The sequence below is a fragment of the Anomaloglossus baeobatrachus genome, chromosome 4 (assembly GCF_048569485.1).
Source record: "Anomaloglossus baeobatrachus isolate aAnoBae1 chromosome 4, aAnoBae1.hap1, whole genome shotgun sequence".
NCBI classification, from domain to species: Eukaryota; Metazoa; Chordata; class Amphibia; order Anura; family Aromobatidae; genus Anomaloglossus; species Anomaloglossus baeobatrachus.
Window position 1 is genome coordinate 56,090,809 of NC_134356.1, and position 17,824 is coordinate 56,108,632.

The 17,824-nt window shown below is 54.3% G+C and overlaps 1 protein-coding gene across 8 annotated transcripts in view; it reads right to left on the reverse strand.

The window, feature by feature from the left end:
- Nucleotides 1-17,824, reverse strand: part of TCOF1 (treacle ribosome biogenesis factor 1) — a 311,423-nt gene that overhangs the window by 95,344 nt on the left and 198,255 nt on the right. For 6 of the 8 annotated variants that reach the window (XM_075344358.1, XM_075344353.1, XM_075344354.1 and 3 more), the window contains 3 exons: nucleotides 10,550-10,759; nucleotides 10,156-10,308; nucleotides 3,017-3,166 (listed from right to left, as the gene is read on the reverse strand). In XM_075344358.1, the coding sequence (XP_075200473.1) occupies nucleotides 3,017-3,166; nucleotides 10,156-10,308; nucleotides 10,550-10,759 (513 nt within the window). The remainder of the gene's footprint in view (nucleotides 1-3,016; nucleotides 3,167-10,155; nucleotides 10,309-10,549; nucleotides 10,760-17,824) is intronic. The other 2 variants (XM_075344359.1, XM_075344355.1) reach the window with 2 other exon arrangements.

Genomic DNA, 17,824 nt, shown 5'->3' on the forward strand with positions numbered 1-17,824 from the left:
CCGTCTGGTTTTCACGTGTCTGTTGAGCAGTTTGAGGTCCAGAACAGGACGGAATGATCCGTCCTTTTTTGGCACCACGAACAAGTTGGAGTAAAAACCGCGACCACAATCTTGAAGGGGAACGGGGATCACCACTCCTTCTGCCTTCAGAGTGTTCACCGCCTGAAAAAGTGCATCGGCTCGCTCGGGGGGCGGAGATGTTCTGAAGAAACGAGTCGGAGGACGAGAGCTGAGCTCTATCCTGTAACCGTGAGACAGAATGTCTCTCACCCATCGGTCTTGGACATGTGGCCACCAGGCGTCGCAAAAGCGGGAGAGCCTGCCACCGACCGAGGATGCGGTTTGGGGAGGCCGAAAGTCATGAGGAGGCCGCCTTGGGGGCGGTTCCTCCGGCGTTCTTTTTAGGACGTGACTTAGACCGCCATGCATCAGAGTTCCTCTGGCCCTTCTGTGGCCTGTTGGACGTGGAGGAATGGGACCTGGCTGAGGGCCGAAAGGACCGAAACCTCGGTTGTATCTTTCGTTGCTGAGGTCTGTTTGGTTTGGACTGGAGTAAGGACGAGTCCTTTCCCTTGGATTGTTTAATAATTTCGTCCAATTGCTCGCCAAACAAACGGTCGCCAGAAAATGGCAAACCGGTTAAGAACTTCTTGGAAGCAGAGTCTGCCTTCCATTCACGTAGCCACATGGCCCTGCGGACTGCCACTGAATTGGCGGATGCTACCGCTGTACGGCTCGCAGAGTCCAGGACGGCGTTCATGGCGTAGGACGAAAAAGCCGACGCCTGAGAAGTCAAAGACACAACCTGCGGAGTAGAGGTGCGTGTGACCGCATTAATCTCAGACAGACAAGCTGAGATAGCTTGGAGTGCCCATACGGCTGCGAATGCCGGAGCAAAAGACGCGCCTATGGCTTCATAGATGGATTTCATCAAGAGCTCTATTTGCCTGTCAGTGGCATCCTTGAGCGATGAACCATCTGCCACTGCTACTATGGATCTAGCCGCCAGTCTAGAGATTGGAGGATCCACCTTGGGACGCTGAGCCCAACCCTTAACTACGTCAGGGGGGAAGGGGTAACGTGTGTCATTAAGGCGCTTAGTAAAGCGCTTGTCCGGAAATGCTCGGTGCTTCTGGACAGCATCTCTGAAGTTAGAGTGATCGAAAAACGCACTCCGTGTACGTTTGGGAAACCTGAACTGGTGTTTCTCCTGCTGTGAAGCCGACTCCTCTATCGGTGGAGTTGGAGGAGAAAGTTCTAGCACCTGGTTGATGGACGCTATAAGGTCATTTACTATGGCGTCCCCTTCAGGTGTATCAAGGTTGAGAGCGGCGTCAGGATCAGAGCCCTGATCTGCGACCTCCGCTTCATCCTCCAGAGAGTCCTCATGCTGAGACCCTGAGCAGTGTGATGAAGTCGAGGGAAGTTCCCAGCGAGCCCGCTTAGCCGGTCTGGGACTGCGGTCCGTGTCGGAGTCCTCACCGTGGGACCTAGGTGTCACCCCAGGAGCACTTTGCTGCGCCGACCGAGGGGGGCCTGGGGGCGATGATTGAACAGTGCCCGGGGCCTGAGTTACCGGTCCGGTCTGGACTGCAAGGCTTCTAGTATCTTAGCAGACCATCTGTCCATAGACTGAGCCATGGATTGTGAAAGCGACTCAGAGTTTCTCAGCCAAAACTGCAAACTCTGTCCCTGCCACCTGGACAGTGGAAGCCGGTGGTTCTACCTGAGCCGAGGGTCCCACCAGTGCCTGAGGCTCCGGCTGAGTGAGTGCCACAGGGGCCGAGCATTGCACACAATGAGGGTAGGTGGAACCTGCAGGTAACATAGCCGCACAAGAGGTACAGGTTGCAAAATAAGCCTGTGCCTTGGCACCCTTGCTTTTTGCGGACGACATGCTGTTGTCTCCTCTTAGAGTAATCAGTGAGGGTATATAGCCAAAAGCAAATAATGTGGCCGAACAGAGAAAATGTATACAATATATAGATATATATATATACACTTCGGCACCCAGGGGGGCCAGCATCTGGTAACCGGTGCGGCTTACCGACCGCCCAAAGCGGTTGTGTGTCCACCAGATTCCCTGCCTGGGCCTCCCAGAGCTGCAGAGCTCGTTCTGAAGTCCTTCACCGGCAGAAGTGATATAACAATGGCTGCCAGCGTTCTCAGGGAAAGAGGGAGCCGTGGGCGTGACTAATAAAGTGCGGGAATCTGGTGCCCCACAGTGCTCAGTGAGGGGTGAGGAGGATACCTAAGTATGCTCCAGCCCTCACTGCCGACGTCCAGTCTAGCGTCCCGCCCTTACCCTTGACTGGCAGGCCCGGGGGCGGGAGTATATGGTACTAGGCCGCAGAAGCCGGGGACTAAATTTAATAACGCGGCCGGCAAACAGGCGCGGTCGGCGCGGTCGTCCCGGCGTCACAAAAAACACAGCAGCCGCTGCAGCGTCTGTTACACAGGCGCTCCATGCGCCGTCCCCAAGGGGACACAGAGTACCTCTTAGAAGCAGGGCCTGTCCCTGATGATACCCGGTCTCCTGTCCGTCAGAATCCCCCAGGGGCTGCGGAGGGAGCCCGGTCCCAGTGCATGGTGACCGGTTAGGATCCCACTTCTCCCAGAGCCTCTAAGGGATGGGGAAGGAAAACGGCATGTGGCTCCAGCCTTTGTACCCGCAATGGGTACCTCAACCTTAACAGCACCGCCGACAATAGTGGGGCGAGAAGGGAGCATGCCGGGGGCCCTGTGGGGGGCCCTCTTTTCTTCCATCCGAAAAAATCAGCAGCTGCTGCTGACTAAAATGTGGAGCTTGCGTGAATGTGTGCCTCCTTCAACACAAAGCATAAAAACTGATGGGCCCGTGATGCACAGGAGGGTGTATAGGCAGAGGGGAGGGGTTACAATTTTTAAAGTGTAATACTTTGTGTGGCCTCCGGAGGCAGAAGCTATACACCCAATTGTCTGGGTCTCCCAATGGAGCGACAAAGAAATATATATTTATATATATAAAAAAAATTACATCATCACTGTCCGATTCTTCGCTGCTCTCATCGGCCGCCATCTTGGCAGGAGTTCTCCCTGCTGCAGCAATGCTCTGAGACGCCGGGGTCACAGCTATAGGTTTAGCCCTGGACATCTGCTTCGTGGCCACTGCGGCTGGAGTAGGCACCTAAGGGAAAAAAAATAAAAAAAAAAAATAAAAAAAAAAAATCGGCAAATATAAACATTGAAGTCGTAAGTGTAAAAAGTTGAACCCTGGAGAAGAAGGGAATTTTGCTTACTTACCGTAAATTCCTTTTCTTCTAGCTCCTATTGGGAGACCCAGACAATTGGGTGTATAGCTACTGCCTCCGGAGGCCACACAAAGTATTACACTTTAAAAAGTGTAACCCCTCCCCTCTGCCTATACACCCTCCCGTGCATCACGGGCTCCTCAGTTTTGGTGCAAAAGCAGGAAGGAGGAAACTTATAAATTGGTCTAAGGTAAATTCAATCCGAAGGATGTTCGGAGAACTGAAAACCATGAACCAAAAGAACAATTCAACATGAACAACATGTGTACACAAAAAAATAAACAGCCCGAAGGGAACAGGGGCGGGTGCTGGGTCTCCCAATAGGAGCTAGAAGAAAAGGAATTTACGGTAAGTAAACAAAATTCCCTTCTTCTTTGTCGCTCCATTGGGAGACCCAGACAATTGGGACGTCCAAAAGCAGTCCCTGGGTGGGTAAAAGAATACCCCGATAAAAAGAGCCGACAACGGCCCTCCTCTTACAGGTGGGAAACCGCCGCCTAAAGGACTCGCCTACCTAGACTGGCATCCGCCGAAGCATAGGTATGCACCTGATAGTGTTTCGTGAAAGTGTGCAGACTAGACCAGGTAGCCGCCTGACACACCTGCTGAGCCGTAGCCTGGTGCCGCAAAGCCCAGGACGCACCCACGGCTCTGGTAGAATGGGCTTTCAGCCCTGAAGGAATCGGAAGCCCAGAAGAACGGTAGGCTTCAACAATCGGTTCCTTGATCCACCGAGCCAAGGTTGACTTGGAAGCCTGCGACCCCTTACGCTGGCCAGCGACAAGAACAAAGAGCGCATCCGAACGGCGCAGTGGCGCCGTGCGAGACACGTAGATCCGGATTGTTCTCACTAGATCTAACAAATGCAAATCCTTTTCACATTGGTGAATTGGATGAGGGCAAAATGAAGGTAAGGAGATCTCCTGATTGAGATAAAAAGGGGACACCGCCTTAGGGAGAAAGTCCGGGACCGGACGCAGAACCACCTTATCCTGGTGAAATACGAGGAAGGGGGCTTTGCATGACAGCGCTGCTAGCTCAGACACTCTTTGGAGTGATGTAACTGCCACTAGAAATGCCACCTTCTGCGAAAGACATGATAGAGAGACATCCCGCAGCGGCTCAAAAGGTGGTCTCTGAAGAGCCCGTAGAACCCTGTTGAGATCCCAGGGTTCCAGCGGCCGCTTGTAAGGTGGGACTATGTGGCAAACTCCCTGCAGGAACGTGCGGACCTGCGGAAGCCTGGCTAGACGCTTTTGAAAAAACACGGAAAGCGCCGATACTTGTCCCTTGAGAGAGCCGAGAGACAAACCCTTGTCCATTCCGGATTGAAGGAAGGAATGAAACGTGGGTAAGGAAAACGGCCAGGGGGTAAACCCCTTATCAGGGCACCAGGCTAAGAAGATCCTCCAAGCCCTGTGATAGATCTTGGCTGACGTTGGTTTCCTGCCCTGTCTCATAGTGGTAATGACCTCTTGAGATAACCCTGAGGACGCTAGGAGCCAGGACTCAATGGCCACACAGTCAGGTTGAGGGCCGCAGAATTCAGATGGAAAAATGGCCCTTGATACAGCAAGTCTGGTCGGCCTGGGAGCGCCCACGGTTGACCCACCGTGAGGTGCCACAGGTCCGGGTACCACGACCTCCTCGGCCAGTCTGGAGCGACGAGGATGGCGTGGCGGCAGCCGGGCCTGATCTTGCGCAACACTCTGGGCAGAATTGCCGGAGGAACGCCTTTAGGGCTAGATACACTGCCCTTATCTCCAGAACATTGATCTGAAGGGAGGACTCTGTCGGAGTCCAGGTTCCCTGAGCCTTGTGGTGGAGAAAAAACGCTCCCCACCCTGACAGACTCGCGTCCGTCGTGACCACAGCCCAGGATGGGGGCAGGAAAAATTTTTTCTTCGACAGAGAAGTGGGAAGAAGCCACCACTGAAGGGAGGTCTTGGCTGCCAGAGAAAGAGAGACGTTCCTGTCTAAGGATGTCGACCTCTTGTCCCATTTGTTGAGAATGTCCCATTGGAGTGGACGCAGATGAAACTGCGCAAAGGGAACTGCCTCCATTGCTGCCACCATCTTCCCCAGGAAGTGCATGAGGCGCCTCAAGGGGTGTGACTGGGCCCGAAGGAGAGATTGCACCCCTGTTTGCAGCGAACGCTGTTTGTCTAGCGGTAGCTTGACTATCGCTGAGAGAGTATGAAACTCCATCCCGAGGTAATTCAGTGATTGGGTCTGAGTCAATTTTGACTTTGGGAAATTGATGATCCACCCGAACCTCTGGAGAGTCTCCAGAGCAACGGTCAGACTGTGTTGACATGCCACCCGGGAGGGTGCCTTGACAAGGAGATCGTCTAAGTACGGGATCACCGAGTGGCCCTGAGAGTGTAGGACTGCCACAACGGATGCTATGACCTTGGTGAAGACCCGTGGGGCTGTCACCAGGCCGAAAGGCAGTGCCACAACTGAAGGTGTTCGTCCAATGGCGAAACGCAGGAAGCGTTGATGCTCTGGAGCGATCGGCACATGGAGATAGGCATCCCTGATGTCGATTGATGCTAGGAAGTCTCCTTGAGACATCGCAGCGATGACAGAGCAGAGGGATTCCATGCAAAACCGCCTGGTTTTCACATGTCTGTTGAGCAATTTGAGGTCCAAAACGGGACGGAATGAACCGTCCTTTTTTGGCACCACGAACAGGTTGGAGTAAAAATCGCGACCACGTTCCTGAAGGGGAACGGGGATCACAACTCCTTCTGTCTTCAGAGTGTCCACCGCCTGAAAAAGTGCAACGGTTCGCTCGGGGGGCGGAGATGTTCTGAAAGAAACGAGTCGGAGGATGAGAGCTGAACTCTATCCTGTAACCGTGAGACAGAATGTCCCTCACCCATTGGTCTTGGACATGTGGCCACCAGGCGACGCAAAAGCGGGAGAGCCTGCCACCGACCGAGGATGCGGTTTGGGGAGGCCGAAAGTCATGAGGAGGCCGCCTTGGAGACGGTGCCTCCGGCGGTCTTTGGACATGACTTAGACCGACATGCAGAAGAGTTTCTCTGGCTCTTCTGTGGCCTGTTGGACGAAGAATTTCATCCAATTGCTCGCCAAACAATCGGTCGCCAGAAAAAAGGCAAACCGGTCAAGAACTTCTTGGAAGCAGAGTCTGCCTTCATTCGCGTAGCCACATGGCCCTGCGGACTGCCACCGAATTGGCGGATGCTACCGCTGTACGGCTAGCCGAGTCCAGGACAGCATTCATGGCGTAGGATGAAAATACAGACGCCTGAGAAGTCAAAGACGCTACTTGCGGAGCAGAGGTACGGGTGACCGCATTAATCTCAGACAGACAAGTTGAGATAGCCTGGAGTGCCCACACTGCTGCAAAGGCTGGGGCAAAGGACGCGCCTATGGCTTCATAGATGGATTTCATTAGGAGCTCTATCTGCCTGTCCGTGGCATCCTTGAGCGATGAACCGTCAGCCACTGCTACTACGGATCTAGCCGCCAGTCTAGAGACTGGAGGATCCACCTTGGGACATTGAGCCCAACCCTTAACTACGTCAGAGGGGAAGGGGTAACGTGTGTCATTAAGGCGTTTAGTAAAGCGCTTGTCTGGAAAAGCCCTGCGCTTCTGGACAGCATCTCTGAAGTTAGAGTGATCGAAGAAAGCACTACGAGTACGTTTGGGAAACCTAAACTGGTGCTTCTCCTGCTGTGAGGCCGACTCCTCTATAGGTGGAGTTGGGGGAGAAAGATCTAGCACCTGGTTGATGGACGCCATAAAGGTCATTTACTATGGCGTCCCCTTCAGGTGTATCAAGATTGAGAGCAACGTCAGGGTCAGAGTCCTGGGCTGCGACCTCCGCCTCATCCTCTAGAGAGTCCTCAAGCTGAGGCCCCGAACAGCGTGATGAAGTCGGGGAAGATTCTAAGCGAGCCCGCTTAGCCGGTCTGGGACTGCGGTCCGTGCCGGAGTCCTCCACGTAATAACTAGAGGCCACCCCAGGAGCACGCTTCGTCGCAGACCGAGAGGGGCCTGGGGGCGATCCCGCAGTGCCCGGGGCCTGTGTAAGGGCCGGTCTGGACTGCACGCTTCTAGTATCTTAGCAGACCATTTGTCCATAGACTGAGCCATGGATTGTGACAGTGACTTAGAGAGTTTCTCAGCTAAGACTGCAAACTCTGTCCCTGCCACCTGGACAGGGGAAGCCGACGATTCTACCTGGGCCGAGGGTCCCACCAGTGCCCCAGGCTCCGGCTGAGCGAGTGCCACCGGGCCCGAGCATTGCTCACAGTGAGGGTAGGTGGAACCTGCAGGTAGCATAGCCGCACAAGAGGTACAGGTTGCAAAATAACCCTGTGTCTTGGCACACTTGCTCCTTGTGAACGACATGCTGTTGTTTCCCAGGAGAGTGATCACTGAGGGATATATAGCCGCAAGCTAACAGTACAGCCGAACCGAGAAAAAGTATACAAAAATAATATATATATATATATATATATATATATATACAGTTTGGCACTCTAGGGGGACCATTACCGACCGCTCAAGCGGTGTGTGGCCACCAGATTCCCTGCCTCGGGTCTCCCAGGGCTGCAGCCAGAAGTCCTCCACCGGCAGAATGTGCTTAAAACATGGCTGTCGGCGTTCACAGGGGAGGAGGGAGCTGTGGGCGTAACTAAAAAAGTGCGGGAATCTGGTGCCCCAGAGTGAGTAGTGAGGGGGGGAGGAGGACAGCTAAGTGTGCTCCAGCCCTCACTGTCGGCGTCAGGCCGACCGTCCCGCCCTTACCCCTGACTGGCAGGCCCGGGGGCGGGAGTTTAAGGCACTAGGCCGCAAAAGCCGGGGACTAAAGTTAAAACCGCGGCCGGCAAGCAGGCGCGGTCGGCGCGGTAGTCCCGGTCTCATACCAACACCGCAGTCGCTGCAGCGTCTGAGGCCAAAGTGCTCCATGCACCGTCCCCAAGGGGACACAGAGTACCTGTAGATGCAGGGCCCTGTCCCTGATGATACTCAGTCTCCTGTCCGTCAGAATCCCACAGGGGCTGCGGAGGGAGCCCGGTCCCAGTGCCTGAATGACCGGATAGGATCCCACTTCTCCCAGAGCCCCTAAGGAATGGGGAAGGAAAACGGCATGTGGCTCCAGCCTGTGTACCCGCAATGGGTACCTCAACCTTAACAACACCGCCGACTTAGTGGGGTGAGAAGGGAGCATGCCGGGGGCCCTGTTATGGGCCCTCTTTTCTTCCATCCGATATAATCAGCAGCTGCTGCTGACTAAAATGGGAGCATGAGTGGATGTGTGCCTCCTTCAACACAAAAGCATAAAAACTGAGGAGCCCGTGATGCACGGGGGGGTGTATAGGCAGAGGGGAGGGGTTACACTTTTTAAAGTGTAATACTTTGTGTGGCCTCCGGAGGCAGTAGCTATACACCCAATTGTCTGGGTCTCCCAATGGAGCGACAAAGAAAAGAATAAGTAATTCAAAAGTGTTCATGCTCCCCTGCAAATGAAAATTTAGTGTTGGGATTCCCTCAAAATTTGCAGTCCATATGGGGTACCCGGAAAATGACGTAGGTGTGCCGCATCTGGTGGTATATACTCCCTATGATGTGTATGTGTGTTACTGTGTTAAGGGGGTACATAAGGTCAATGGGCCTGATTCATCAAGACCGGCGTGATTGAGTCAGACGCTCCAGATTGTTAGAGGTGGACGCCTACTACTAAATCTGGCACATCTGAAAAGGTGTAAAATTTGTAGCCCCTAGCTGGGATGATTTAGGAAAACCTTCGAAGGGGGTTGGACCTCCCAACTCTACTATTCTATGAATTTCCTACGACCCGTCCTGCCGCAGCTCGATCACATTGGTGGATGGAACTGAACAAAAATAATGCGAGAATGCACAAAGGTGCAACATTTCGGAGCAGCACCAACATTTTTCCGACTTTCCAAAGCCATAATTCTGGCATAAAGCCATTACGAATCAGAATTCTTTGTCTCTGACATTAACAATCAGGGTACTTTATGGACACATTAACGCTTTATCAAAATCTCCAATTACAGCCATGAGATTGTCTTTGCTGCTTACAGAACGTCATCGTCATATTTACACCCAGAACCCAAGTGCTGCAGGATTCAATGGTTTATACTACAGTCTTTTGGACTGGGGTCCTGGGTTTAAAGAGGACCAACCACCAGGATTTTGCTATATAAACTAAAGCCAGTGCTATACCGGCACTATCATACTGATTCTATACATACCTTTAGTTGTGAAATCGGATGTATAGTTTCTGAAATATAGGCAAGTAAAGTTTGTGAAATACACTTACTTGATTGACAGCAGCTACAGAATAGCTAATAGGTAGGTTGGGTTTTGCTAGTTTATCCCACCCCTGTCTATCCTTCCTCCTTCCCTCCTACCCTTGTAATAGCAGAGACAGGGGGGGAAGAAAAAAAGGCAGAGGCGGTAAAAACAAGCAAAACCCAACCCACCTATTATATATTCTGCAGCACCTATCAATCAAGTAACAGTGACTTTCACAAACTTTACTTGCCTGTATTTCAGAAAGTATACATCCAATCTCACAACTAAAGGTATGTATAGAATCAGCATGATAGCGCCAGTATAGCACTGGCTTTAGTTTATATAGGAAAATCCAGGTGGTTGGTCCCCTTTAAATCCATCCAAGAACAACCTCAGTATAGACTTTGTATTTTCTCCACGTGTTTCGATGGCTTTGCTCTCAGGTTGCAAAAAGCCCTCTTGATAGAGAATACAAATTGTGAGGTGGTCACAACAATGGCCATTAAGCAGTGTGGAATATAATGACGCTATATAAGCAGGAGATATAAATGTGCACAGTTTTACCTGGGGTGCCTTCATCTCCGGCTCACTATCGGAGTCGTCACTGCTCTCGGAGTCTTGTGTGGCCGCTGCGAGCTTAGGAGCCGGGGCACGCGCAGCTTTTGCAGGACTGGTGGCGATTGCACTTTTCTTCGGTGATGGAGTTTTCTTCTGAATCTGTAACACACAAAAAAAAATGCAAAAAAGGAAAATAAAAACTTTGGAGGAATGAATTAATCTGGTGGCAACTAATAATCCTGGGGTTAATATGTAGACACACGTGTTGTGAGAATAAAGTGACTATTGGCTAAAGAGCTATGTTATATAGCAGCTTTTACAAGGTTGGAAATTGCCTCCATCCCTCGTGTGGCCGCAGAGATACTGCAGGTGATTGAAGCACCACACACTGTGCTGTTACCTCCGGCTCCTCCGCGCTGTCTGAGCAATCACTGGGCTCAGACACTTCAGCCTCGGCGCCGCTCTGGGTTTCCCCTATGGAAGCAGTAACGACCAAATCTGCACTGGCATCGTGACAGTCACTCGCTCCCGGTTTGGCCAGTCTCACAACCAAAGCTTCACTCCCTGGTGGCTCTAATGTATCTTGTGAAGCTGCAACCGGCGCCGTCTTCTGCTCCAACAGGACAACGCAAAAAGTAAATTAGTAGAAAGGGTGCTGGAAAAACACGATGATATAAAGTGGAGGAGCCACACACAACAACCAGACACCTTCTCATTTCCAAAAGGGCCTTGTAGTGAGATGGGATTTCACCAGGTGCTTTGGTCAGATGCACTACTTTGTGCGCTCACCACCACCCCCCCTGTGCACTACCTCTGCGCTCACCACCACTCCTCCGTGCGCTGTGCGCTCACCCTCATGCACTACCTCTGTGCGCTCACCACCATCCTCCCATGCAATACCTGTGCACTCACCCCCCCCCACCGTGGGCTGCCTTTGTGCACTCACCTATCCCCCCGTGCGCTGCCTTTGTGCGCTCACCTCTTCCCCCGTGCGCTGCCTTTGTACACTCCTCTTCCCCCGTGCGCTGCCTTTGTATGCTCACCTCCCACCCCCGTGCGCTGCCTTTGTACGCTCACCTCTCCCCCGTGCGCTGCCTTTGTACGCTCACCTCTCCCCCCGTGCGCTGCCTTTGTACGCTTACCTCTCCCCCGTGCGCTGCCTTTGTACGCTCACCTCTTCCCCCGTGCGCTGCCTTTGTACGCTCCCCTCTCCCCCCGTGCGCTGCCTTTGTACGCTCCCCTCTCCCTCCGTGCGCTGCCTTTGTACGCTCACCTCTCCCCCGTGCGCTGCCTTTGTACGCTCACCTCTTCCCCCATGCGCTGCCTTTGTACGCTCACCTCTCCCCCGTGCGCTGCCTTTGTACGCTCACCTCTCCCCCGTGCGCTGCCTTTGTACGCTCACCTCTCCCCCGTGCGCTGCCTTTGTACGCTCCCCTCTCCCCCGTGCGCTGCCTTTGTACGCTCACCTCTCCCCCGTGCGCTGCCTTTGTACGCTCACCTCTTCCCCCGTGCGCTGCCTTTGTACGCTCACCTCTCCCCCCGTGCGCTGCCTTTGTACGCTCACCTCTTCCCCCGTGCGCTGCCTTTGTACGCTCCCCTCTCCCCCGTGCGCTGCCTTTGTACGCTCACCTCTCCCGCGTGCGCTGCCTTTGTACGCTCACCTCTCCCCCGTGCGCTGCCTTTGTACGCTCCCCTCTCCCCCGTGCCTTGCCTTTGTACGCTCACCTCTCCCCCGTGCGCTGCCTTTGTACGCTCACCTCTCCCCCGTGCGCTGCCTTTGTACGCTCACCTCTCCCCCGTGCTCTGCCTTTGTACGCTCACCTCTTCCCCCGTGCGCTGCCTTTGTACGCTCCCCTCTCCCCCGTGCGCTGCCTTTGTACGCTCCCCTCTCCCCCGTGCGCTGCCTTTGTACGCTCACCTCTCCCCCGTGCGCTGCCTTTGTACGCTCACCTCTCCCCCGTGCGCTGCCTTTGTACGCTCACCTCTCCCCCGTGCGCTGCCTTTGTACGCTCACCTCTCCCCCGTGCGCTGCCTTTGTACGCTCACCTCTCCCCCCGTGCGCTGCCTTTGTACGCTCACCTCTCCCCCCGTGCGCTGCCTTTGTACGCTCACCTCTCCACCCCCCATGCGCTACCGGTTTAGGATTCGGATCAAAAAAACAAACACAAAACACTGCAATCCTGGATGAGGGAATAAGTGACTCCAGATCTTCAGGAGATGAGGTAGGTTTAGTAGAATGGATCATGAGCTGCGTAGGTCTCTTTTGAGTTGCTAATTTATCCCATTTTAATGTTATACTCCGAATAGGAAGCAAATTAATCATAAACAGATTTTCTGTGGCATGGCTTCCTGTGAGGACACTCCAGAATCTGCCAGGACTTATGAACCAAAGCCTTAGTGGACTGTGGGGTATAATGGGGATCATTGTTCTGTTAGAAGGTCCAATGATGTTCCGGCTTCAGGTCCTTACAAAAAGGCATGACATTTTCTCTTAGGATTTTCTGATACTTTACTACAAGGTATTAGAGAACCACTGACGCGCTTCACTGCAGGCACCAGGGGGATGAAGGACAGGCAGCAGACAGGAGAGGAAATAACTAGCAAAACCCAACCCACCTATTATTCTGTAGCTGTTATCAATCAAATAACAGTGCATTTCACAAACTTTACTTGCCTGTATTTCAGAAAGTATACAGCCAATCTCACAACTAAAGGAATGTATAGAATCAGCATGATAGCGCCAGTATAGCACTGGCTTTAGTTAAAGGAGTTGTCCGACAAACTCAAAAAGTTTTGTTAAACTAATCTGTGCTGTATTGTCATATAAATCACACCTACATTGTTATTTTTTATTTTCTAACTTTTGCTCCTCTTGAATTATCCCTTTATTCTCTGCAGCTCTTGTTTACATTCAGCTCCAGCAAACCTTACCACTTCCTGTGCTGAACCTCAGTCAGAGCTGACACCGCCCAACCCCAGTGTCCAGCCCCAACCCCAGTGTCCAGCCCCAACCCCAGTGTCCAGCCCCAACCCCAGTGTCCAGCCCCAACCCCAGTGTCCAGCCCCAACCCCAGTGTCCAGCCCCAACCCCAGTGTCCAGCCCCAACCCCAGTGTCCAGCCCCAACCCCAGTGTCCAGCCCCAACCCCAGTGTCCAGCCCCAACCCCAGTGTCCAGCCCCAACCCCAGTGTCCAGCCCCAACCCCAGTGTCCAGCCCCAACCCCAGTGTCCAGCCCCAACCCCAGTGTCCAGCCCCAACCCCAGTGTCCAGCCCCAACCCCAGTGTCCAGCCCCAACCCCAGTGTCCAGCCCCAACCCCAGTGTCCAGCCCCAACCCCAGTGTCCAGCCCCAACCCCAGTGTCCAGCCCCAACCCCAGTGTCCAGCCCCAACCCCAGTGTCCAGCCCCAACCCCAGTGTCCAGCCCCAACCCCAGTGTCCAGCCCCAACCCCAGTGTCCAGCCCCAACCCCAGTGTCCAGCCCCAACCCCAGTGTCCAGCCCCAACCCCAGTGTCCAGCCCCAACCCCAGTGTCCAGCCCCAACCCCAGTGTCCAGCCCCAACCCCAGTGTCCAGCCCCAACCCCAGTGTCCAGCCCCAACCCCAGTGTCCAGCCCCAACCCCAGTGTCCAGCCCCAACCCCAGTGTCCAGCCCCAACCCCAGTGTCCAGCCCCAACCCCAGTGTCCAGCCCCAACCCCAGTGTCCAGCCCCAACCCCAGTGTCCAGCCCCAACCCCAGTGTCCAGCCCCAACCCCAGTGTCCAGCCCCAACCCCAGTGTCCAGCCCCAACCCCAGTGTCCAGCCCCAACCCCAGTGTCCAGCCCCAACCCCAGTGTCCAGCCCCAACCCCAGTGTCCAGCCCCACCCCAGTGTCCAGCCTCGCCCTCTGCCCGCCCACTGCACACACATTCCCTGTCAGTATTCTTCCCCAGCACTGACCTCTCATCACTACAGCATTGCAAATAACAGCCGCACACATATGGCTCTGCACCGCACACGCACACATATGGCTCTGCACCGCACACGCACACATATGGCTCTGCACCGCACACGCACACATATGGCTCTGCACCGCACACGCACACATATGGCTCTGTACCGCACACGCATGGCTCTGCACCGCACACACATGGCTCTGCACCGCACACACATGGCTCTGCACCGCACACACATGGCTCTGCACCGCACACACATGGCTCTGCACCGCACACACATGGCTCTGCACCGCACACACATGGCTCTGCACCGCACACACATGGCTCTGCACCGCACACACATGGCTCTGCACCGCACACACATGGCTCTGCACCGCACACACATGGCTCTGCACCGCACACACATGGCTCTGCACCGCACACACATGGCTCTGCACCGCACACACATGGCTCTGCACCGCACACACATGGCTCTGCACCGCACACACATGGCTCTGCACCGCACACACATGGCTCTGCACCGCACACACGTCTCTGTACCGCACACACATGTCTCTGTACCGCACACACATGTCTCTGTACCGCACATGCACACATGGCTATGTACCGCACATGCACACATATGGCTCTGCACCGCAAACGCACACATATGGCTCTGCACCGCACACGCACACATGGCTCTGCACCGCACACATATGGCTCTGCACAGCACACATATGGCTCTGCACAGCACACGCACACATATGGCTCTGCACCGCACACATATGGCTCTGCACCGCACACATATGGCTCTGCACCGCACACACATGGCTCTGCACCGCACACACATGGCTCTGCACCGCACACACATGGCTCTGCACCGCACACACATGGCTCTGCACCGCACACACATGGCTCTGCACCGCACACACATGGCTCTGCACCGCACACACATGGCTCTGCACCGCACACACATGGCTCTGCACCGCACACACATGGCTCTGCACCGCACACACATGGCTCTGCACCGCACACACATGGCTCTGCACCGCACACACATGGCTCTGCACCGCACACACATGGCTCTGCACCGCACACACATGGCTCTGCACCGCACACACATGGCTCTGCACCGCACACACATGGCTCTGCACCGCACACACATGGCTCTGCACCGCACACACATGGCTCTGCACCGCACACACATGGCTCTGTACCGCACACACATGGCTCTGTACCGCACACACATGGCTCTGTACCGCACACACATGGCTCTGTACCGCACACACATGGCTCTGTACCGCACACACATGGCTCTGTACCGCACACACATGGCTCTGTACCGCACACACATGGCTCTGTACCGCACACACATGGCTCTGTACCGCACACACATGGCTCTGTACCGCACACACATGGCTCTGTACCGCACACACATGGCTCTGTACCGCACACACATGGCTCTGTACCGCACACACATGGCTCTGTACCGCACACACATGGCTCTGTACCGCACACACATGGCTCTGTACCGCACACACATGGCTCTGTACCGCACACACATGGCTCTGTACCGCACACACATGGCTCTGTACCGCACACACATGGCTCTGTACCGCACACACATGGCTCTATACCGCACACACATGGCTCTATACCGCACACACATGGCTCTGTACCGCACACACATGGCTCTGTACCGCACACACATGGCTCTGTACCGCACACACATGGCTCTGTACCGCACACACATGGCTCTGTACCGCACACACATGGCTCTGTACCGCACACACATGGCTCTGTACCGCACACACATGGCTCTGTACCGCACACACATGGCTCTGTACCGCACATGCACACATATGGCTCTGTTCCCCCCCCCCCCCTCATCTCCATCGGAAGAAGGGAATTTTGTTTACTTACCGTAAATTCCTTTTCTTCTAGCTCCAATTGGGAGACCCAGACAATTGGGTGTATAGGCTATGCCTCCGGAGGCCGCACAAAGTATTACACTAAAAGTGTAAAGCCCCTCCCCTTCTGCCTATACACCCCCCGTGCTCCCACGGGCTCCTCAGTTTTGGTGCAAAAGCAAGAAGGAGGAAAAAAATTATAAACTGGTTTAAAGTAAATTCAATCCGAAGGAATATCGGAGAACTGAAACCATTCAACATGAACAACATGTGTACACAAAAAAACAGGGGCGGGTGCTGGGTCTCCCAATTGGAGCTAGAAGAAAAGGAATTTACGGTAAGTAAACAAAATTCCCTTCTTCTTTGTCGCTCCATTGGGAGACCCAGACAATTGGGACGTCCAAAAGCAGTCCCTGGGTGGGTAAATAATACCTCATAATAGAGCCGTAACGGCTCCGTCCTACAGGTGGGCAACCGCCGCCTGAAGGACTCGCCTACCTAGGCTGGCATCCGCCGAAGCATAGGTATGCTCCTGATAGTGTTTCGTTAAAGTGTGCAGGCTCGCCCAGGTAGCCGCCTGACACACCTGCTGAGCCGTAGCCTGGTGCCTCAAAGCCCAGGACGCACCCACGGCTCTGGTAGAATGGGCCTTCAGCCCTGAGGGAACCGGAAGCCCAGCAGAACGGTAAGCTTCGAGAATTGGTTCCTTGATCCACCGAGCCAGGGTTGATTTGGAAGCCTGTGACCCTTTACGCTGGCCAGCGACAAGGACAAAGAGTGCATCCGAGCGGCGCAGGGGCGCCGTACGAGAAATGTAGAGTCTGAATGCTCTCACCAGATCTAACAAGTGCAAATCCTTTTCACATTGGTGAATTGGATGAGGGCAAAAAGAGGGTAAGGAGATATCCTGATTGAGATGAAAAGGGGATACCACCTTAGGTAGAAATTCCGGAACCGGACGCAGAACCACCTTGTCCTGGTGAAACACCAGGAAAGGGGCTTTGCATGACAATGCTGCTAGCTCAGACACTCTCCGAAGTGAAGTGACTGCTACTAGGAAAACCACTTTCTGCGAAAGGCGTGCGAGAGAAATATCCCTCATTGGCTCGAACGGTGGTTTCTGAAGAACCATCAGCACCCTGTTCAGATCCCAGGGTTCCAACGGACGTTTGTAAGGAGGGACGATGTGACAAACCCCCTGCAGGAACGTGCGTACCTGTGGAAGTCTGGCCAAGCGCTTCTGAAAAAACACAGAGAGCGCAGAGACTTGTCCCTTAAGGGAGCCAAGCGCCAAACCCTTTTCCAATCCGGACTGAAGAAAGGACAGAAAAGTGGGCAAGGCAAATGGCCAGGGAGAAAAACCCGGATCAGAGCACCATGACAGGAATATTTTCCACGTCCTGTGGTAGATCTTGGCGGACGTTGGTTTCCTAGCCTGTCTCATAGTGGCAATGACCTCTTGAGATAATCCTGAAGACGCTAAGATCCAGGACTCAATGGCCACACAGTCAGGTTGAGGGCCGCAGAATTCAGATGGAAAAATGGCCCTTGAGACAGCAAGTCTGGTCGCTCTGGTAGTGCCCACGGTTGGCCGACCGTGAGATGCCACAGATCCGGGTACCACGACCTCCTCGGCCAGTCTGGAGCGACGAGGATGGCGCGGCGGCAGTCGGCCCTGATCTTGCGTAACACTCTGGGCAACAGTGCCAGCGGAGGAAACACATAAGGGAGTTGAAACTGCGACCAATCCTGAACTAAGGCGTCTGCCGCCAGAGCTCTGTGATCGTGAGAACGTGCCATGAATGCCGTGACCTTGTTGTTGTGCCGGGACGCCATTAGGTCGACGTCCG